Source organism: Erithacus rubecula, assembly GCF_903797595.1.
Source record: "Erithacus rubecula genome assembly, chromosome: 16".
Classification (NCBI taxonomy): Eukaryota; Metazoa; Chordata; class Aves; order Passeriformes; family Muscicapidae; genus Erithacus; species Erithacus rubecula.
Genome location: NC_136668.1, coordinates 9,204,616 through 9,226,962, shown reverse-complemented (window position 1 = coordinate 9,226,962; position 22,347 = coordinate 9,204,616). Strand labels below are relative to the sequence as shown.

Sequence of the window (22,347 nt, the reverse complement as noted above, 5' to 3'; positions counted from 1 at the left end):
GAGATGGAGCCTTCAATCAGAATTGTGCATTATCATAACTTCAGCTTCATTTTCAGCTCCTACTTAGCAAGAAGGGGCAGGATATCACATCTCCCACAGCCTGGTATCTGCTTAACACAGCAGGCCCAGCCCTGCCCTTTGCTGGCAGCACAGCCTGCTGATATCCCACCAGAACTCCAGTCTCAGACATGTTCACAGGACTTAGTCAATCTCTGTGGCAAAATTTCAATGGTCAGAAGCTGGAATTATTAGCCAATGCAATTTGTTTTACATTGTGCCCACTGGATTTTCACCACAAAAGCCTGCTCTGCAAGTGGCACAAGTAAGTTATTCTACAGTCATTCTTGAAATGTATTTCATTTTGTAATGATTAGCCCATAGAATATGATTCATTTTTCAGAGAAACAGCTTTTATGGATTGTTAACAACCTATTGTCCACAGCTCAGCTGGGAGTTAACCCACCTGGCTCCCCTCCATCTTTGTGCCTGTTTGCCACCACAGGGAAGGAAATGGTGCAATGCAGCTCCCAGGACTGTGCAATGCCAGGGGCTGTTCCATATCCTCCCGTTACTGGGTCCTGAGTGACCAATTCATGTCTTTCACAACTGCACCTACCAACTGTTAAATTAACATACTGGGTGCTCAGCACAAGAATCCCTTCAGTTCTGAGTTTCCTCCTGCCCAAGGTGAGAGGTTTTCACCCAGAGAAGATGGAGAAGGCACTGAGACAGCCCAAATGCATCATCCTACACTTGAAAATTGTTTTATTAAGAGTACTTCACCCCAAGTGCATTAGATATATTGCAGAAGCAATGGCATTTTGATGTGTTTTTGAAAGACCACAGCAAGATATAAAGCAAGATACAATGCTGTTAGGATCTCTTATAGGGAAGAAATAAAAATAAATGTACACAGTTATGAGCAATTTGCAGTCAGCCCTGCACACAGGAGAGGTGGGAAAAAAATTGCAAAGAGCAGGCAGCTCAGAGCCTGCTTTTACAAAGCACCAGACTGCAAAGCAGGACTCAAAAAAATCTTCTTCAGGGTCTCTGCACCCACAACAACTCCCCTTCTCATACCTACCAGCTTGCCTTTACACTAAGCCTTTCCTTCACAAGACTTTATAGAGTAGATTGAAGTGCTGCAGTTCTTGCCTTGGTAGAATTTGGAGCATGTGAGTTCACAGGAGTCTATAAAAATCAGTAGCTTTTCAAGGCAGGTCTGCCCCAGGCTGAAGTTATCTAATGAGGTATTTAAAACTTTCCCACTGCAAACTGAAATAAATCAGAAATAAAATCTGGTTGAGAGACATTGTTATTGCAGGAATCCCACTGGACACCCATCAAATGGGAATGGCCAGGCATTCCCTGAAAAAGTTTTTATTTTTAAATGGTTTTCATAGCAGTAGGAGAAAAGCTTCCATCAGCCAGTACTTGGCTAGAGCTAGCCAAGCTCAGGAACACTTTACAACCTCTCTGCTATGAACTCTTCATAGAAAATACCACCCTTGCCACCTCCCCTGCTGACTCCTGCTAAGGAGAGCTGAGGGGGTTTGCAGAGAGCTTGTGTCAAATGAAGGAGAAAAAGCAATGAAGGTTGTTTCTGGCAAGAGTCACACAAAGCCACACACCCCATTTTTCAGTTCAGGGATAAGCAGCATTCCCAAACCCTGAATACCTACTGAGAATCCTTACCAGCACATTGTGGCATTTATCAGCCAAGACTCCAGCATATTAAGCAAATTACTAACAAAAACCCATCCAAACTGGACTGAAGGGACAAAACTTTTGCATAAATATCTGTTTGGTGGTTATGAGTGTGGAAACCAGCAGTTCTTCCTGGCAGGATGGAGAAGAAAGCAGCAGGGATAAAACCAGCCAAACCACTTGTTGTAACCCCAGGGAGGGCTGAAAGATTTTTTGGGAATTAAATATTGGCTGTAAAGAAAAGCTTGGAAACACAAGTGAAAAATTTGTCTCCAATTGCTTGTTCCATGGAGGTTTTCAGAAAACACAATGTACAGATGCCTTTGCAAGCTAGAAATGGGGCAGACACACATCTGTTTCTTTGAAAAAAATCTGTGGGACTTCCAGAGGTTTCTGTAATTTGAAATAGCAAATAATTTATGTGAAAGCACAATGAGTCATTTAAATTTCATATTAACCAAGACACATCTGTAAAGAAAATCTAACACTTTTCTGTAAGTAGTGCAGAAAAATCAAACTGAAGGATTATCAGAGACACAAAGAAGTCTGCTTCATAGTGCAATAGCTGAAACCAAGGAAGTACTAAAGGCATCACTTTAAAACCTAAAACTATTGAACTCCAGGTCAGTTTTGCCCAAGCAACATGGGTTTGCAATTGTTGTTTCACAACTTGAAGATGTTTTAATTAGTATTACACTCTGGTTAAAAACCAGAGTTTGATGAACAGACTTCGTGGATTTAAGTGAAATAATTGACAATTTCAGCTGAACCCCCCAAAAATAAATGTTTCATTGCAAAAGCATCTGTTTTTCTTTGCATATTCTTGGTCACAAAACTCTGGTGGGCACTGACAACCAGGGAGGAATGAGCAGCAAAGGACAAACAGGTGACAGGTGGCATCCACCTTTTCCCTCCAGCTCAATCCTCTGAATCATACGTGTGGTTCCTACCATTGGGGGCCAGAATGTGCCCTCACTTCAGGATGGGGAAGAAAAGGTGTTAAGAAACAGCTCAACCAGAGTTTCCTGAACTGTGGGGTTATTCATTTCCATCAGTTACTGTGTGCTAAGAGCCCAATTATTGTATCCATCTTTCCCAACCAGCTTTAACAGCTGCTAGAGCCTGCAGCCCTTCAATATGGCAACACCACTTCCTGGAGCTGCAATACTTTGCTCGAGACTGATTGGCCAAGATAACAGACTTGGCTTTCAAAAGCACATAAATACCTCAGCTGGCAGCTGTTCAACATCTTTGACTGGATCAAAGAACACGGGGGACACGGCTCCAAAATGCCAGCTCTCAGCCTGGTCACTCTGGTCAGCTTGGTGTCCACTGGTGAGTTGAGATTGCTGGAATGCAGCTGGACTTGACTGGGTTTAGGCAGGCAATAATGAATTATTGAAATTCAATTGAACATAAATAATGCTGAGGTTTTTCCCCTCTACTTTTATGAAGAATGATGGTAATATGGACAGTTATGACTATTATAAAATATGGAATTAGGTGTGCATTAAGTGATATATATTAAAGTAGTCGGAGGTTTCAGAAAGAATCATAAAATCATTAAGATTTGAAAAGACCTCTAAGAGCATCAAGCCCAACTATCAACCCAGCACCATTAAAAAGTAAAAGTAGTTTATTTCATAAACGATTTTTAAACATCTTTATAGCTTTGTCTTCTTTTTTGGTGTATAAAGTAAGACATCAGGAAAAAATGAATCAAGTCTATCTTTTACCTACAGTTTCTGAAATGACAAACTCCTTTGAGCTCATGTCCTTCACTTTAAACAGCCTATTTTGTACATGAACACTTTCTCTTGCACTGGACTAACAGCATGGCTGAATTTTTCCTGTTTTTCCTCTTTTCCACGTGAAGTTTTCACCAAGCAGCTGGATGCACACCCGCCCCAACAGCAGCATCAGCACTGGGCACAGATCTGCAGCGGGAACCCCACCAACGGGATCCGCGGCTGCGACCGATACGGCTGCGGGAATTTCGGAGCTGACAGGTAACACACCGTGGGTCACCTGCCTTTCCCAAAGCTAATGTTCAGGCAGGAGGAAGAACAGTTACACAGAACTGACACTCAGAATGAAACTGCTGTCTGCAGGACCTCTTGCTGATTTTTGGGATATTCTTTGGCAGTCTTACAGAAGCACAGTGATGCCACTGCTGACTACAGATGCAGGAGTGAAGGAGCAGGGCTGTTACGTGAATTACAGACAAAGTAAAGGAAATGGAAGTGTTTCGAGGATTTGTGTAATTTACCCTTGTTGCTTATTCTCCAGAAATTTAACTAATAGTCAGCAACAGTTTACAGGAAGCTGAGTAGATTCAATCACACAAACTAAAGATCTGTGAGAATTACTGTCTTTAAATAGGGACTTCGTACAAAACCAGGTTACATTTCTCTGAAGAAATGCTTTAATATGTGGAATGACACTTGCATTTTCTTGTCATCTCCTCTTCCCAGGCTCTATAAGCATCCATCTTCATCATGAAACTTCCAAATTTCTAAGTGAGAAAATGCCAGCCAAGATTCTATTTTACACAGAGGTTTTTGAGGGGGAAAAACCTGGAACTTTTCTATAACAGTTTGAAATGCCCCATGGGCTTGGAAAAACAAAAAAAAAAAATTGAAATTTCATCCCATTATCCTGCATTAAGTGATCAACTGATCCATAACATAAGCCTTGAGAGATGTCTCTAATTATGTATTTTGTCCTCCAGGCACGGTGGCAAAGGCAAGCACGCAGGTGTGGATGTGATCTGCTCTGACGGAGCCACGGTGTACGCGCCTTTCAGCGGGCAGCTCTCGGGACCCATCCGCTTCTTCCACAATGGAAATGCCATTGATGATGGAGTCCAAATCACAGGATCAGGTCAGTAATCAGCAGCAGGTGTGCTGTGAGGCATGCACTACTAATCATTTACTCAAGCAAGGTTTCTGTGGTTCTTCAATTCAAGCACGGTGTTGATTAATCTTACATCCTCTCTGGTATGCTGAAATATTGGATGACAGCACGAGTAGGATGTAGTCCTTTCCTATGCTTTTCTTGGAGAGGAGGGAAGAAAGGAGTTGAAAAACAGGTAGCAGGAAAATAACAACCTCAAATCAAAAAATAGGAAACAGTAAAAACAAAGCACCGGAAATATATCCTGAGTTTTGCTGAGAGGATGTTTTCCTGTTTCTATTTTCCAACTCCCTTTTTTCCTTTTTGCCCTGGCCAATATAGCAATTTTGATTTCACCATTGTTGGTACTTTGACAGTATTTCTGCTTCATCCTAACAGTCTCCAGTGAGAGGCTGGCAGGGACTGCTTCTCGCTCACCCCAGGAGCAGATGCAGCTGATGTTTCCTGACCTGGCTTCCTCTCCCCTCTCTCCCAGGTTTCTGTGTGAAGCTGGTCTGCATTCACCCCTTCCGCTACCACGGCCAAATCCGCCGAGGGCAACGACTCGGGAAAATGCTGCCAATGCAGAAAGTGTATCCTGGCATTATTTCTCATATCCACGTGGAGAACTGTGACCACTCTGATCCTACTCCTCTGCTTGCGCCTGGTAAAAACACCCTTAACAACAGAAAACACAACTCACAGCAAGAGTAGATTTGCATTCTAGGACCTGTGATACTCTTTTTGAATTTTTGTATTTAAAGCCTTTTTCTTCTATGAAATAACTCTATTCTAGAAACATTACCACCCAGTTTAGATCTACTTTCCATTTACATTTCCTAAAGGATTACAAATTTTATGGAGAAAAATCCAACTACAAGCACGGGATGTAATGTCAGTATGTTCTTAGCCAACTGTAAATCAAACAGAGCAGTTGCAAACATGCAAGTGTTAACACAATCTAGAAGTTAACTTTGATGTGCTGTGTTCCTTTATTTCAAAGCTGTCCCACCATCACAACAACAGGACGGGCGCTGGGCTGCAGTGTGTTCTGGAAACCCTACCAACGAGATAAGAGGCTGTGATAAGTATGGCTGTGGATACTATGGAGCTCCAAGGTAATCTTGATAAAACAATTGGAACACATGGGGTTCCACTGAAGTAAGAGTTAAACTTTGTTTAGGTCACATAAAAATTACAAATTTGAAGGCTTAGATTGGACTTGAGGAAACCTCTAGGCTGCTCACATTGTTCTTAACACCTGCTTGGAGCTTTTTATCAGACTAAGCCATGACCTGACCTAGTGTTGGGAACACTTATAATTTGAGTGGAAGGTTGGACTTGATGTCCTTCAGACAACTAAACTTTCTGTAACTCTGTGGTTTTATTTAAAGACCTGGAAGAAAGGTATTTTTCTCCAACTCTAACCATCCACCCTACATGACATTACCTCACCTACATCTTTGCAGATCCTTCAGCCAGTTTGCTGCCACTATTTCTGTGCTAACAACCCCTTTCCAGACCTCAGCATGTGCTGCCTAACCTCTCCCTGTAGCACTGGGCCTGACCAGAGATTTCTGCAATGCTGTGTTTGTTTCCAGACGCAGTGGCAAAGGGAAGCACAATGCAGTGGATGTCATCTGTGCTGATGGGGCGACTGTGTACGCTCCCTTCTCTGGCCAGCTCTCTGGGCCTGTTAAAATCTTCCACAATGGAAATGCCATTGATGATGGAGTCCAAATCAGGGGATCAGGTAAACAGTTATCTTTCATTTAACATTTCTTTGTCTTGAGCTCATGTAAGATGCATTAATGAAGTAGTTTACCATGTTTCCCTCTATCCACCTCCATACAGATCTTTTTGCTCCTGCTACAATGTTAATAACTGAGTTCAAGCTTTTCCCTTCCCTCCAGCACAAATTCCCACCTCCTTGCCTTCCATCTTCCCTCCTGTACCAAGTCAATGACTCCAACCACTGTGTAATTTTTATGACCACAGTATTTCTGCTATTCTGGTATTTCCACTGTTGCTACCTTAGTGGAAAGAACAAGACAGACATTGCCAATATTTCTGAAATTCAGTACAGAAGAACAAATGCTTCATCAGTCATGGGGTGTTTTCCCTCCTCTTGTTTTTTCATCAGGATTCTGTGTAAAACTACTCTGTATCCATCCTGTAAAATACAATGGTCCAATTTCCAAGGGACAAGTCCTTGGGAGAATGCTGCCCATGCAAAGAGTATTTCCTGGGATCACATCTCATATTCACATTGAGAACTGCGACCACTCGGATCCTACACGCAATCTTGAAAGGGGGAAAGGGCAAGAAGATTGAAATGGAAATGCAGTAAATTTCAAATAAATCCATTTCAGCATCCAAAAGTTGTTTTTCTTCCCATGCACAACAGTTTATATTCTCACCTATTCAATACTTTGAGCCTTACTCAAGCAGTGTCTGTTAGATGGCAATAGGGACTCACAAAACAAAAAAAAAAGATTTGAGTGTTTGGTGCAATTTGCATTTACCAGAGAATCAGGAAATGAGCAATGACTAGCTATAGGCTTTCTCAAAGTCTGAAAAATCAGCTAAAATGCAAAGTGCTCACTCCCTCCTGTGGCAGAGAAGGTGCATTCCTGTCAGCTTCTCCCCCAACCACCAGCTGGCCTCACTTGTTCAGATCAGGAAGAACAAATGCTCTAAAAAACAGCACTTCAAAAATCCCAACATTCATCAATGCAGGCCTATTTAACTGGAAGCTTGGAGCTGGAGCAAGCTGACATCCAACAGCTGCATTTGATTACCTTAAAGGTCTTTTCCAACCTTAGCAATTCCATGATTCGTGATTTCACAAAAACACTGCCTCAGTGACAGGGACTGAGAAAGGAACAATATTCAAAGCAGCCTTTAAGTTTCCCCCTGAACTGTAACTCTGTCAGAAGTGTTTATAAATACACTAACACTGTTCTGTTGGCTGGAGAGACACAGAAGTCTCCAGGACTTTCCAACTCCACTTTATGGTTTGCAGGTCAGAAATCAGGTTCCAGGCACAAACATGAAATGACAATGACAGATTTGCCATTCTCCAGTCTCTCCCAAGGTTTGTCACATGCATGGCTTCTAGCAGAGAGAACCTCAACATGACACAGTGCAACAGATGGATGAGTCTAGTATCAGTGCATGAATTAAACCACTTTATTACATTTCCAGTTGAAGCAAACCACACATCTTGAACAAAATACTGTTTGGAAAGATCTCAGTTTTGTGTTTAAATTCGAATCCCCTGGATTATGGAAGTGCTCAGCTCACAGCTTCTACTAAACAGAGTTAGAGAGATGCTTCTTAACTGTGCAGCAGGGAATAAAGGCAGGTCTGTGTGTTACCTTGAATCCTTGGCTTCCAGCTGGGAACATGTGTGTCCAAGAAAAGGGTGGTTTAACCCTTCAGCTGTTTTGTGGAAGCAGAGAAGAAACTCACTTATTCTCAGCTGTGAATGCACTGGCTCTGGCTGGGGTAGGTAATTTCCTTCACAGGATCTAGAATGGGCTGTGGATTTGTACTGGAATCAGCACTGGTAGCACGGGGATGTTTTTGCTGTAGCTGAGCAGTGCCTACACAGAGCCCAGCCTGCTCTGGTTCCTGTACTGCCCCAGCAGCAGGAGGCTGAGGGTGCAGAGTCTGGGAGTGAGATGGACAGAACAGCTGAGCCCAGTGGACATTCCATACTGTACAGCATCAGGCTCAGCACACAAAGCTGGGGAAAGGGGGAGGAAGGTTTAAGGGTGATGGAACCCTGCCTTCCTGGCTGATTGGAGTAGTGAATGGATTCCCTTTTTGGGGGGTTCCTGTCTGTGTAGCTCTTGCTTTCTTAGTAAATTGTTTATACCCAGCCATGAGTTTTCTTACTTTTCCCTTCCAATTCTCTCCCCCATTCCTCTGACTGTGGAGGGGCTCAGCTGACAGCCAGGGTAAAACCACAACAGTGACAACCACCACCAGCAAATTCCTGTAGACTTCTCATTATCAATAGGAAGATGAACAAGTGTGGCACCAAAATCATAACAGCAAAAATTTATATACAATGCATTTATGTTTACAGTGTGCAAAATGTTAACAAAAAAATACATACTCTAATTTACATCAACTCACCATGCCCTTCCCCTTTTAAGAAAATAAATATAATACATCCTTTCTCAAAAAAACAATTAATAGCAACAAGTATTAAACAGTCCTGAATTAAATATTTCAGGATTACCTCCACAAGCCTTTCTCTAGAAATCAGGGCTTGCAAAAGCTCTGTAAGATACAGAGAGATACGAGAAGTGAGATTAGTACAGTCCATTTTGGCCTCTAAGTGACAAATTTAAGTGCTCCAAATCCTTGATTTCAAATAGAAATGAATCAAAGATTACTGTACTGCATTTGATCTTTCCCTCTTATTAGACACATTTATGAAATCCTTCTTATTTAGCAATGAAAACATGGAACAGCATTCAGACATCAGTCTTTGATTACAAAGACGAGCCCAAATCCAAAGCTATTCCTTAGTGTCCTGACAGTTTCCAAAGTGCTTTATTACTCACTCAAATAATCAATCTAGAACCAAACTTAAAATCAGTAATTTTAACAAAATCTTTCCCATCATTTTAATGCATAAGACAAAAACAACATACTGTACAATGTATTCCCTAGTTTCTGTAATCTGAAAAATTACTTAAAGTGCAATTTAAAATTGGACAGTTTTTTGTAAGCATAAGCTTATTAACATTTTATTATACTGCCATGAAATTAAGCTAATTTCTGATTAACCCAGAATAGTGTATTTTAATATACAAGCTCATACAATTAAAACATGAATGATTAAAAAATAGCTATATAAAACATCATGACAAGTAATACTGTACTCTATCCAGCTTTCCACTGATAAATTTCCTAAGGGAAAATAGTTTCTCTGTTCCTGACTAGATCAGAAAGAATAAACAAAGACATAAAAAAAAAACCCAAACCCACTTTAAAGTAAATGGAATGTTTACACTGAAGCTCAGAGAAGCCCAAATTCACTGAAGTTTGAAGCACATGTAAACCACAGACATACCTTCAGAACTGTTAAGTGCAGCTAAATCTATTTTCTATTTCAATATACAATTAATATCGTAGAGTGTTTTGCTGTTAGTCTAACAGAGGTTTTCTCAAGGAAGAAAAACTCGAATCTGGAAGAAAATTTTCACATTTGATTTTTAAATTTTTTATTTGCATAGAAAGCGACACCCCGATTCCACCATTTTACCCACACAGAGAATTTACCACGTGGGCATCATATCAGGAAACCACATCCTTCCAAGGTGTTTGGAGACTTCCAGGTGAAGCCGATCTAAGCTGTAATCACTGTCTGGAATCAGCACCTCCTCCATTATGGAAAGCTGAGTAAGCCTGCCCCCACACATCTTCACAAATTCAATAAAACCCCTGCAGGTGACTTCACACTCCCCCAGCCCCATGGCTGTTAAGTTCTTACAGCGCTCAGCAATCTGGATGAGCTCATCATCCAAAGGCTGCAGCCCATTGGCGCACACCACCAGCTCGATCAGCCTGGGGCAGTTCATGCCAATGCGACCCAGCATTGCCTTGCTCACTGCACGGCCAAAGTACAGGTGTGTAACAGGGGTTTCCTCTCTGAAGAAAGCATCAAATTCATCTTCATACAAGAAGAAATACATCACAATGTTGACTTTGGGGGAGTGTTTAACAAGAGCGTCCCAGCTTTGCTTTTTAATGGTGTGAAACTGAACTTGTCCGGGATTTTCACTCACGACGTCAATGCGGAGGTGCTCGAGATCAACGTGTTTTTCACTTGACAGAGCCAGCAGCAGTTCATCACTTAGTATGTAGTAGTTCAAAGCCAGCTCCTTAAGTCCATGACACTGATCAGCCACACAAAGAATGCCTGAGGAACAAAAAAATTCACTCTGTAAAATGAAAAGTGAATATAAGCAGAGCTGTTCTCTGTGAAGTTGGCTTGAGTTTTCATATATCCAAAGCCCGTGAAATACCCAAGTTCCAGGTATCCACAACCTTTAATAGGGTTTGGGCCATTAACACCTCAAAAGACTAAACACTAACAAAAGACACAAGTCACATTCATCTTGGATCTGCATTTGCCCCTCAACTTGGAATTTCCTTACCTTTGAAGAAACAACTGAAATCAGGCCAGATTCAGCTGCTGTTCCCTTCCCTAAAACTCATTCCTTCAACTTCCCACTATTTAAATTACCACCATCCAGTTTAACACCTACATCTTCCTGTGAATTAAGACCTAAATAACGTTAACTCCTCCTAATGTGCTGGAATATGAAGTACACAGATTTAAGCCACCTTTTGTGGACTCCAGAAAAGAACACAGGAATACATCAGACTCAGACTCCCTTTCCCCAGCACTGAGGTTTCAGGAGAAAGGCAAGTGAGAAGGGCTCCTGAAGCCCTCTGAAGTTTCAGCCAGGCCATGTTTTGAAGGGAGTGAGTTCTTCACCAACCAATGAAGAAGTTAACCAGTCCCAGATGTGGACACATGAGGGCACTCTGGAAACTGGAAGCACTAAGAGAATTACACCACAGGTTTCTGCACACAGCACCTTGCAAAACAATTACTGACAACTGTTATGATCTCCTTTATCCCACCAAGCTGATTCATAGATCAGGGATTCTGTGGTGTTCCCTCAGAACACTGACTAGTTAAGTTTGCAAATCTGCACACATTAAGGAGCACCCATTTGGTTATCCTCACACACTAAAGCAGTGAACATCCCATTCTTTAAACATGTGTGGAAGACTTGCACTGATTTTGAAGCTTTTCCTCCTTAAGGCCTATCATCAGAGGCAGCAAAGCAGCTGGAGAGAATGAAAAAAAAATCCCCAGGATTCCAGAAGATGGAGTCACATGAGTAGCACCCCCACCTTCATCAACCCAACCCACTCACTAACAATCACCTCCTTCTTCACCTTCCAACTGTCCAAACTCTAGTCAATTATGATGCTTTATGACTCCAATTTTCACATAAATTCAGTACTCACCAGCAGGTGAAACATGAGGACAGCTGCTCATTTTTAGCAGTTTTAGAGTATCACTATTGTTAGCAACAAGAACCTTCAAGGAAGGATCATCAAGGGGTGTGTCATCTATCTTGATTGATGATAATGACTTGGAGTTCACAAAAACTACTGTCAGTGCTGATGCAAAATGAGCCTATTTGGACAAAATGCAAGAGGAAAAAAAGATCTTATGAAAAGATGGGCTAAACTTCAGTTCTTTAACCTCATGTTCTACACATACAGAAAATGTAAACACTTCCCATGGATTCCCATTATCAGTAACAAAGGATTATTTCAACATAAACAGAGGGGACATCTTTGTCTAAAAACATGCTGCTGCATGTGATGAAATTAACCTTACACTATTTATTTATCTACTCTGATATTTCCTTTCACTGTAATACATTGATAACTACAGGGATTATTGGCCACAGTGATGAGCCTGAAGTATCTGGAGTTTTTCTGGAGAAAAAAAGAAATGGCCTTTATTTTCCAGAAAGTAACTCTTCTGTTACTTCAAATTAACTAGAGACTGTTTCATAAAAATTATCATCGACTGAAGAAGAGAACACAAAGAAAGCTAAAGTGGTTTAAGAGTGACTTAAAATATGCTAGTTTCAGTTCATATAACCTTACCTTAGAGACATTCATGAAGCTTGGTTTTGCTGTAGAGATCAAACCCAGTGTCTTGATAGAACAGTTCACCAACTGAGAAAGGATGTCACAGGCTGCTTCTGCTGACTCAGTACTACTATCAACCTATAAAAGCAATTTAAAAATAGTGAAGTCATTCTGCAGTATTATTTAGAAAACAGCACCATGGATACCCAAGGCTGCAGGTTCCACATCTACTCAGCTGTACTGCTCCAGACTGCAATCAAAGGCACAAAGTGCAACACTGACAAGAAATTTCAGGACCAGAAAGAGTTCACAGAAATTGCTACTAGAAAATTGTCCTGAATGTGATTGCTGTGTAATTCTAGTACAAACACATACCTCAATCTCAGTCTTGTCTTCAAACAACCTCATGTTACAGAAATCCTCTAAAACTACTGGTGTTACGAAACAGTAATATGTATAAATTTTTTCAAAATGTCAATTTTTAGAGCACAAAAAAGACTTGACAAAGTCTTTGCTCCAGCAAACTAATCCATTTTATCTATATCAACAGCACCTTTGCATTCTAAATAATGAATTGATTCAAAATTCACAGGCTTGAAAGTAACTTTGAACAAATCTCTTATTTTGCCTCACTTACCACCTCTGTTTTGCACAATAAATTTGCAATTTTTTTACTCTGCAGAGGTTAGAGTGTAGAAAGTTGGATGAAACTGTCTGCACATGTGGAAATAAGAAGCTGCAGTAGTTGCATTTTTAAAGGTAAGATCTGTCAGGCACAACTCTTAAGGCAGCTGACACAGAGCAGCTGCATCCTTCGTGCTCAGTGACGTGACACTGACCCTCTGCTCATCCACAGCTTACCTTGAAACTGACGTACTGCAGATGGTCAGCGTGCCTCTTGATAATCTGCTGAATGAGATCAGGATGTGTAGACTTTAAATAAGAAGTGGCTGGCTGGCTAAGTTCAAATTCAAATCTCCTCCAGAGATCTGGGATGTGAAAAACTTCATTCCACCTTCGACAAACAGAAGATGCCCTGGCTCGATCCACTAGAGTCAGGAACTGAAAGACACGCAGAATCACGTGGTGTGGAAGGCTGCCCCAGTCCATCGAGGTGCACGGGTCAGATTCCCTAAGCTCTGAGCCATATAAACTAGTTTTCTGTTTTTTGCTTGTCTGTGATGTTCCAGGAGCTTCAGTTCCAGCCACCACCTTCTGCCCAGCTCTCTTCATCATGAAAGTTTCAGAATGTAACAGTCGGACGTATTCAAACTGCACAGGTTCCTGAAACGTCTCACATACAGCAGGTCTCTAGAAAAACAAAGAGGATTAATGGAGGAAGGGAAAAAGGGCAGTAAGAAATAACAAGTTAATAAAATTTAAATATAGCATGTTATTTTGAAAAGAAGCATATCCATGTGTCAATATCCAGTGAATAGATGATGGCAAGGACCTTCTCTCTCTGCAATTTTATTTTGTACAACATTGATTGAATCTAGAGAACTTGAACTTGTTAATTTACCAAGTGTAGTTTCATGAAGTAGTATTTCATAGTACATAAAGCATTCTGTAGCATTTAAGATATAATTAACAGCAATTTAATTCAGACAGAAAATCAAGTTTAAATTTAAACTCAGTTGACAAACTATGGAATCCACTCATGATCTCTAAAAAGGAGTATCAATTAAAAAACTTAATTCATAAACTTCTTTTTAAAACACAGATCAACCTGGAACAGACATGTTCAGAAGAGTCAGACAGAAAAGCTTTGCCCACCTTCCCAGTTTGTTCTTTTTTGCCAAATAATGCCAAGCAGAGAAAAGTGTACAACTAACAATAAAAAAACTTCAGAGGCCACTTATCCACACAGGATAAAGTAAGTGGGGTTCACATGCAGTTTTTCAGCAGGAACAGGACAGTGACACTGGAAATCAGCAAACTGCAGGGATCTATGTCAGCAAGGGATGTTGGCCTCAGGAGCCAGAGCTCAGAGAGCAGCATAAGAAAAAAGCTCCACTTTTACAGGCTGAAGCAGAGCAGTCTAACCACGTCCATTCTAGACTGAATTCTGTTGTTCAATCAATTTTCAACAGTCTTTGCCACTTCATTTTAGTACAGATTGAGGCCCCTTCTCAAATGTCCCACTAAACAGATGTTCATCCAGATCTTCTCTCCTCCTGGCCTGTGTGAGGTGAGTATTTTCAAAGCAAAGTATTTTCCAGGAAAGAACAGTGCAAATTATCTATTTTTACTGAACAAACTCCCATGGCAACCCTGACAGCTTGCTTCTTCTGGACTGAAAATTTTCCATGGTATCTTCATTATGGGGGGGAGGGGGAAAAGAAGAAAAAAAAAAAAAAAACCCAGAAATCCCTGTATTGCAAAAACAGCTGCCAAAATACATACTAATGTATCAAAAATTTACCTGGCATTTTCCCCAATCTATAAAACCTGATCTGTTTGGCTCATGAGTGTCAGACAAACTCCATTTTTATGAAAAGAAAGCATGTGCATTCTTTGAGAAGCTGGAAAAAACAATGTAGCCAATTTATTAAGAGTTGTTCATATGATCAGCTTCACTACTGCTTGACTTCCTGACAAATTATCTCAACCACCAAGGAATTAATTTTAGCAGTTGTTATACATATTCACTTAGTCTATTTAAATTTCCATTAGTGACTGGAATCAGCAATATATGCAGCAGGATAAGACAGCAACACTCTTTAAATTATATTAAATTATAGTTTTTCTTCCTTGAGCAGACACATGGCTTACATTAACAGTGTTACTAATGTAATGAAGATGCAGGCTCAGCATGAATAAACATTTTGCTATTAGACCATCAAGTTATCAACCATGTTTTATGACTTTAGACTACTTTAAGTCACACAACAAATGGGCATTCCAAACCATTAAGTGTGGATGTAGTAATTAACCATTACAAAACTCTATCTTAGAGTTGCTCATAGCCTTGCTAAATTTAGCAAAGGCTAAATACCTTTGAGTCAAATATACCTGTTGCTTGTTTTTCCTCCTCCCTACTTGAAAGGAATTACAGACTTGGCTGTTTCCTAAAACAAAAGTCCAGAACAAAAAAACCAAGAAATTGAACAAATGCTTTTGTTTGAGAAGCTTCTCCTTCCCAACATTCTCCTTTGCTATTGCTATTCTCATGCAGATCAGCAACGTCTTGGTTAAAGACAGGAGAAATTTCCATTTTTATCAGAAACCTATCTTACTTGAACTCTATGTGTGCTGATTTGGCTTCCACAAAAAAGTCCTGACAACTGAGAACAACCAGAAAGGGCATTTCCTTAAACCACAGGTCAAGCTACAGACCAGAAACAGAACTCCAGATGTAGGAAGAGATGCATCAAGGCACTGCTGGTGTACACAGCATCTATGCTCTGCCTGCTGGAATTGGCCAGAACTTGTTCTTGTGGCTTCAGCCTTTAGACTGCTGTCTCCAGAATTTCTCTGTTTAATATCCTACACTACAGTCCTTTATATCTAGCAAAATGAATTCCTATTACTCATTGTGGGATGCAAAGCCAGAAAAAGGTTCCATTGGTTATGATCCAATCCAGGTAGCATTCAAATGAGAGGTTTACACACACACACACACACACACACACACACACACACACCCCTACCTCCAAAGAATGTGGAGATTCCTGTCAAGTTACCAGCACCTTTCTGGTATCTGAACATCCATCCCACTGTTGAGTCATCCCGTATGTGTGCATGGACTCCTTAACCAGAAGGCAGGGACGGGTCCCAGAAGACAAACTGACCTGTGAAGCCACCAACCAAAGAAAAACTGTTCTGCAATGCCTGGGAAACCCACAGGAAGGACTAACATCAATTCTGGAACAAAGGCTGAGACAAATAGTACCCACTGCTCTGTAGGGCAGATGTGGAAGCAGAGCAATGTAACAAGCAAATTTGTTTTACTAAACATTATCTGAAAAATACCATTTAACTAATGGGAAGGTGTAATTGAAAAAATAGCTTTTGCATTATCTACAGTTTTAGTCACATGAACACTCTTTTGCAACACAGATACACCTCTGAATTCTTAAGTATTATCCAAAAAAACCTACAAACCTTGGCTCTTTTTGCAGCCTACTCTATACCAAAACCACGTGAATCAAAAGTTATACTTAAAGACAGGACCTTTAATACTATGACATTTAAACTGGCTTTAAACTTTACTCACTTTTACTCCAAAATTATGCCTACTGCACCATGATAATCTTGACAGTAAACAAACTATTTTGGTTAATTAAACTGTTTCTGCAAAAAAGATATCAATAAAGTGCAAATATCCTCCCACAGACTAATGAAAAAACTATCCTGTGTCTTAGTATGACAGAGTATCTTGGTGCACTATGAGAAAATAGACCCAAATTCCCCACATCAAGTTACCAAATTTACATTATCTGAAGATGCTTTAATGGAAAGCTACAGGAATAGCAACACCCACCTCGCTAAATCATGACAGGTTTTAGAAATAGAAGATATTTACCAGGTATTTTGTCACCCAGTAACAACATCTTTAGAAACCTTACAATGCTGAACTTCTCTATTTTTCTTTAAAAATGAGACAAGACTTTAGATTCTCCCAGGTCATATCATCATTTTTTGGAAGAACTACCTAGTTAATATCAACTTTGTGGATGCCAAGCTTAACGAAGCTGTAGTATAGATTATTTATGAAGACATGAGAAATAGCCCCCATCTTCCACACAAAATCAAACTCAAGTACTGCAATCTGTGCAAGTAATGCTGTTGCTCAGCTCACACACCAGAAAATTCAGAGCTAAGTAGTCATGCTTGTCTCCAAAGAGAAAGCTGATATTCATTAGTAATTGTGTTTGTGGGTGGCACCTGAAGAAATCTGTGGGTGGCACCTGAAGAAATCTGTCATTTATGGTGGCCTTGCATTGCACAGTCTACAAGTATCACATGTTCTCTCTCCTGTGAAGTGAGCAGAGTCTGTACAGAACACAGAATTCCTTTTCCTAAGTACTGTCAGTGTCTAACAAGTAAAAGGTTCATAAAGCCACATATAAACAGCATGCTGAAATAACATTATAACTGAGAGCACAAAACACTGAGATGCAATTTGAAGACTCAACAGAGAAGTGTATTAAGTTTACAAACCACGTATTTTGAAGTAGCTTTCATACCTGAAGAATGCTTCCAAGTTACAATAGGCAATAAATGAGTGAACTGAGGCAGCTGCAGCCATGGGGCACTCACATGCATCTGTCTGCTTTCCCCTCCTGTCCAGATAAAAAGCCACAAAAACCTGTGTTAGTTTTGAAAAAAAAATATCTTCGTATTATACCCAATGCAAAAATGATGGGGAAATATGCTGACATCAATTTATAAATTTTCTTACTTTTGTAAAGGAACTTGGGAGGGGTCATCTTAACACAAGGTACCTTATCCCACAATGCAAATATTGTCACTGAGAGAAACATGAGGTCAGATTAAGAATAAAAGTGATGGGAAACAAATGTTGCAACTGCATTTACATTTATTGGTCAACAGGTTATTCAGTATTTGCATTATCATTACCACGCTAGTGAATCTTGGTAAACAACACTGTGGCTACTAAGAGTCATGAAAAACAGAGAATAAAAACCCACTCAAATGTTTTTCCTGGCTTCCTCCTTTCTGTGGCAAGGCTGTGTAATGGCCTGGATGAACACACAGAGGCCACATGGCTCAGCTCCCTACCAACAGGTGCACACCCTCGCCAGCAGCTGCCCAGGCCTGGCTGCAGTCACACGGCAGGAGCTGCTCCCTCAGCAAGAGGCCCAGCCCGCAGCCACCTCCCTGTTTATGAGCTCCCAGAGCCAGGGACAGCCTGGGCCACTGGGCAGGTCCATCACAAGGCACTGCAGCAAGGGATGACAGCTAAAAATCCTTTGCTTCCCTCCACACTATTTTCTTCTAATACAATGCTACAGGTAAGTTTGTGTTTCAGAGTCTTCCATCACATCATGAAAAAAACTTACTTTACAAAAACGCAATAAAACCCTGAAATCTTTGTTGTGATAAGCTTTACTTTGCTTTTACATGCCTCATCGTGGGGGTGGGGGATGGATATCCTCCCACCTGTTCTGAGCTCAGGATTTCAGTATTCTTCCCAACACTCCTCATGTGGCCACAGGCAAAAGTAATTCCTCACAGTAAATCGACATCCAAAAATTAAGGAAAGGACAGGAAAGTCACATCCTTTTACAGTAATAATTGTATCAAATATAGGTAGTCAATAAAGACTACCTACCATGCTCAGCAGGCTGCTGAATTTCACAGAGATGGGACTGGCTACCTGTAATAGCCAAATAACCAAGAGCACCCCTGAGTAAAAGAGCTTCTCTTGAAAGGACCTGTCCAACACCCCTCAGTAGAGAAGGAAGTTCATACTTTTACACTAGTAAAATTTTAGATAATACATTAAGGAAAAAAAATTAATGCAAGTGACTCTTAATAAAGAGTAATAAAAATATAATCAGGTGTGCATCTAATGTACATCTCAGTGTCTAAGGCCACAAGAACCATCCAAAGTAACGTAAATCACATTACCTTATGTAAGCAGAAATGTATATAATAAAGCATTATTGTTATCAGAGATGCAATCAAATACAAGCTTGTTATGCAAACAACAGTAAATTGTTATCTAAGGTAGTTACTCAAATGATTATCAAAGATAAACAGCAGCAATGCAGTTATTGAAATGAAACACTTTGATAATTGCTGAGGGTCATCAAATCTATTCATATCCTCATTTCTCCAAAGCAAAGTATCAAAAATTGGTGCTTGTCCCCCATACAGCCCTACCTGGGATCGAGTATTTTGACAGCTGCACGTTATCCTACTCAAACTACCTCAAATCCACTAAAGCAACAGGATCCAGAAAAAAACAAGTTAATTAACTGCTTCTGCAACTTATCCTGCCAATAGAGCTGGAAACTTCTGCTAAAATTGAGATGTTAAAACCTCTCCCATGGCATAGGGACTTGGTGGGGGATTTCAAAAGTGGACAGGGGTGACTCTGTTAAACAAGCCTTCAGTAGCTGGTCACTACTTCCCAGGCTGCAATGTCAGTTCAAAAAAAGATTTTATTACTGTAACCAAACATATCACAGATTCATGCCACAAAGAAGTAACTCTTCCTCTGATTTCTAGATTTCCCCTCCAGTTCTCAACATCAGGACACAACAGAAACTAATAAAACACCATAACATCAGGTTTCTAGTAGAAACAGCAGCAACCAAACACAGATGCAGCAAAAATTTGAGTTCTTGAGAAATAAAACCCCTTCCAAATAACCAAGCTTGGAAATATTCTGGGATAAAGCAGGCATCTTGGTAATTAAGCTTTAACTTTCTAACACCTGGAAATTGATATTTACGGACCTGCCTTACACGGCTGAAATACCGGTCCCATTAATCAGAGTGTCTTTAAAGAAATCGCAGTTCAGCACCCGAGGCCACCCCTTCACCACGTGAAGGAACTCGGAATTCCGAGTCTGTCTGGGGAACAAGAGCAGCACAAGGCAGGCAGCCCTGCACAACTGCTGCACCACAAATGCAAGCACCGAGTATGGTGCAAAACACGGGGAAAAAAACACATTTTAAACCTAAGTCTCAGAAGATCTAGTCCTTGAGGATGATGAGCTCAGAGATTAAGCTTTTTCTTTATCCAGGTAATATCAGATTTTTAATGGGTGGCATTTTTGCTTCTGAAGAGGATTATTTATTTTTAATCAGTCCTCGTTTTTCTCAAAACTGTGCCTCTGACTCTAGGATTTTGCCACATTTTTAGTACATTATGACAAACCCTCAGAGTTCTAAAAATAACCACAATCAGCTGGACATCCTAATGCTTGCATTAATTTTAACTGAAATATAAATGCATTGCCACATTTAGTACTATTTCGGTAGTGAAACTTAGATAATGGACTTCTACTGATGCATTATTTTTAGAAAGAAGCCACTCCCTGTGCCCGAGATCCCTCGTTTTACTCAACGACACATCTGAAGCTGCACACAGGTCTTTAGAAAAGCTCTCTTGAGGGTTCACCTACACGCCTACGGCAGGAATGAAAAATAATTGTTACTTCCATAGTTTTTTTTTTGTTTTTTTTTTTAAACCTTTCTATCCGACAAGCCATTTAAGCTCTACATGGCAAAATCAGCTGCCAGGCAGCGCGCTCCCTCAGCTCGGCGAGAGCTCCCGGGATGGCACAAACCCAGAGCACCGCACACCGAGCCCCTCACGAGGTTTGGCGTTCATAGACTATTTAAGTCAGGCGCAGAGTGCGTCTGTCGGTCTATCGGTCTGTCTGCCTATCTGTCTATCTGCCTGCCTGTCCGTCCGTCAGCCCGTCTGTCTCCGCAACCCGGGCCGCCCCCGCGGCCTGCCCCCCCCTCGGCCGCCGCGCACGGGCCGCTCCCCGCGGCCGCCCCGCCGCTCACCGCCGCCGGTGCGCGGCTCCCTCGCAGCAGAGGCCGGGCCGAGGCGCCGGGCAGCAGCAGGGCAGGGGCAGCGCAGGGCCAGCACCGCGCTCAGCCCGCAGCGCCCGGGACTCGGCGAGGGCGGAGCCGCGGCCCCGCCGCCCCAGCGCAGGCGCCGGGCGGCACGTGACGGCGGCGCCATTTCGCGGCAGCCGCCTCATGCCCCGGGTAAAATGGGGGGGCGAGGGGTGGGCTCTGGAGCCGGCCGCGACCCCCTGCAGCCCCACAGCCTCAGCTCCGGAGCCGGCCGCGACCCCCGGCAGCCCCACAGCATCGGCCCTGGAGCCGGCCCCGACCCCCGGCAGCCCCGCAGCCTCGGCCCTGGAGCCGGCCGCGACCCCCGGCAGCCCCGCAGCCTCGGCTCCGGAGCCGGCCCCGACCCCCGGCAGCCCCACAGCCTCGGCTCCGGAGCCGGCCCCGACCCCCGGCAGCCCCGCAGCCTCGGCTCCGGAGCCGGCCCCGACCCCCCGGCAGCCCCGCAGCCTCGGCTCTGGAGCCGGCCCCGACCCCCGGCAGCCCCGCAGCATCGGGTTCTGCCGCTGCCCCACAGATCAGGAGGCGCTTGCTCCCCCCTCAGCAGGCCTCTATCACACAATCACACACTCACTTAGATTGGAAAAGACCTCTGCGATCAACGAGTCCAATCTGTGACCGAACACCAACTTGTCACAGACCGTGGCACTGATAGGAAAAATGCATGCTCATGTGTTTCCAAGTGATTCCGTGGGTGATGGTGTGGGTGTTGACGTCTTCGAAATAAGTTGTGGTGTTTCTACCCACTTCAAGACGCATGTTTCTTACAGAACCTAAAGAGTTTGACTACTGAAACAAGCACATGGGTCTGCTCAAGTCTGAGTTTCTGAACTTTGGGGTAAAATGACAGGTCTGAGGGGGTATGCAGTAGGCAGTTCAGGAAGGCTGTACCTTCCCAGTGCCTCAGCTGATGAGGAAAGGCAGTGGATGACGTGCAAACAGGAATTTAGGATAAAAGGAGGCTGCACCCTCCGAAACCCAGAGAGAGGGAGGACCCTATGGGCATGTGCTCCAGTGGACTCTCCCCGTTTATTGGAATAAAGTTGCAGGGCTGTTCTGTCTCCTTTATGGACACTGGCTTTTCCTAGCATGATTTTCCATACAGGACTGAGTGTCACATCCAGCTTTTCCTTTAACATCACCGTGGGTGGTGACTCCACCTCCCTGGGCAGCCCGTTCCAATGTCTGATGACATTTTCTGGGAAGAAATTCTTCCTAATGCCCAACCTACATCTCTCCTTGTCTAGCTTCAGACCATGTCTTCTTGTCCTATTGCTTGTTGCCTGATGCCTACCTGGCTGAACCCTCTTGTCAGGGACTTGCAGAGAGCAAGAAGGTCCCCTTTGAGTCCCCTTGTCCCCCAGCTGAGCCCCACAGCTTCCTCACCACCCTTGTGCTCCAAATAAATCCATTGCTGTTCTCTGGACCTGCTCCAGTGTCTGTGAGGTGAGGGCATCAGAACTGGACACGGCAC

General features: G+C 42.3%; 2 protein-coding genes across 2 annotated transcripts; one reads left to right on the top strand and one right to left on the bottom strand.

Annotated features, from left to right (window-relative positions):
* Positions 1-2,951: 2,951 nt before the first annotated feature.
* Positions 2,952-6,968, top strand: LECT2 (leukocyte cell derived chemotaxin 2). Its single transcript, XM_079319468.1, has 7 exons — positions 2,952-3,042; positions 3,584-3,716; positions 4,439-4,590; positions 5,099-5,269; positions 5,606-5,720; positions 6,204-6,355; positions 6,746-6,968. Exons 1-7 carry the CDS (start codon positions 2,997-2,999, stop codon positions 6,934-6,936), a joined length of 960 nt encoding a protein of 319 aa, XP_079175594.1. The 5' UTR covers positions 2,952-2,996; the 3' UTR covers positions 6,937-6,968.
* A 1,687-nt stretch (positions 6,969-8,655) lies between these two features.
* On the bottom strand, positions 8,656-20,952 carry LOC306808674 (F-box/LRR-repeat protein 21-like). Its single transcript, XM_079319461.1, has 7 exons — positions 20,802-20,952; positions 17,499-17,594; positions 15,960-16,100; positions 13,168-13,617; positions 12,322-12,444; positions 11,668-11,839; positions 8,656-10,543 (listed from the first exon to the last, which is right to left on the bottom strand). Exons 4-7 carry the CDS (start codon positions 13,540-13,542, stop codon positions 9,900-9,902), a joined length of 1,314 nt encoding a protein of 437 aa, XP_079175587.1. The 5' UTR covers positions 13,543-13,617; positions 15,960-16,100; positions 17,499-17,594; positions 20,802-20,952; the 3' UTR covers positions 8,656-9,899.
* Positions 20,953-22,347: the final 1,395 nt, after the last annotated feature.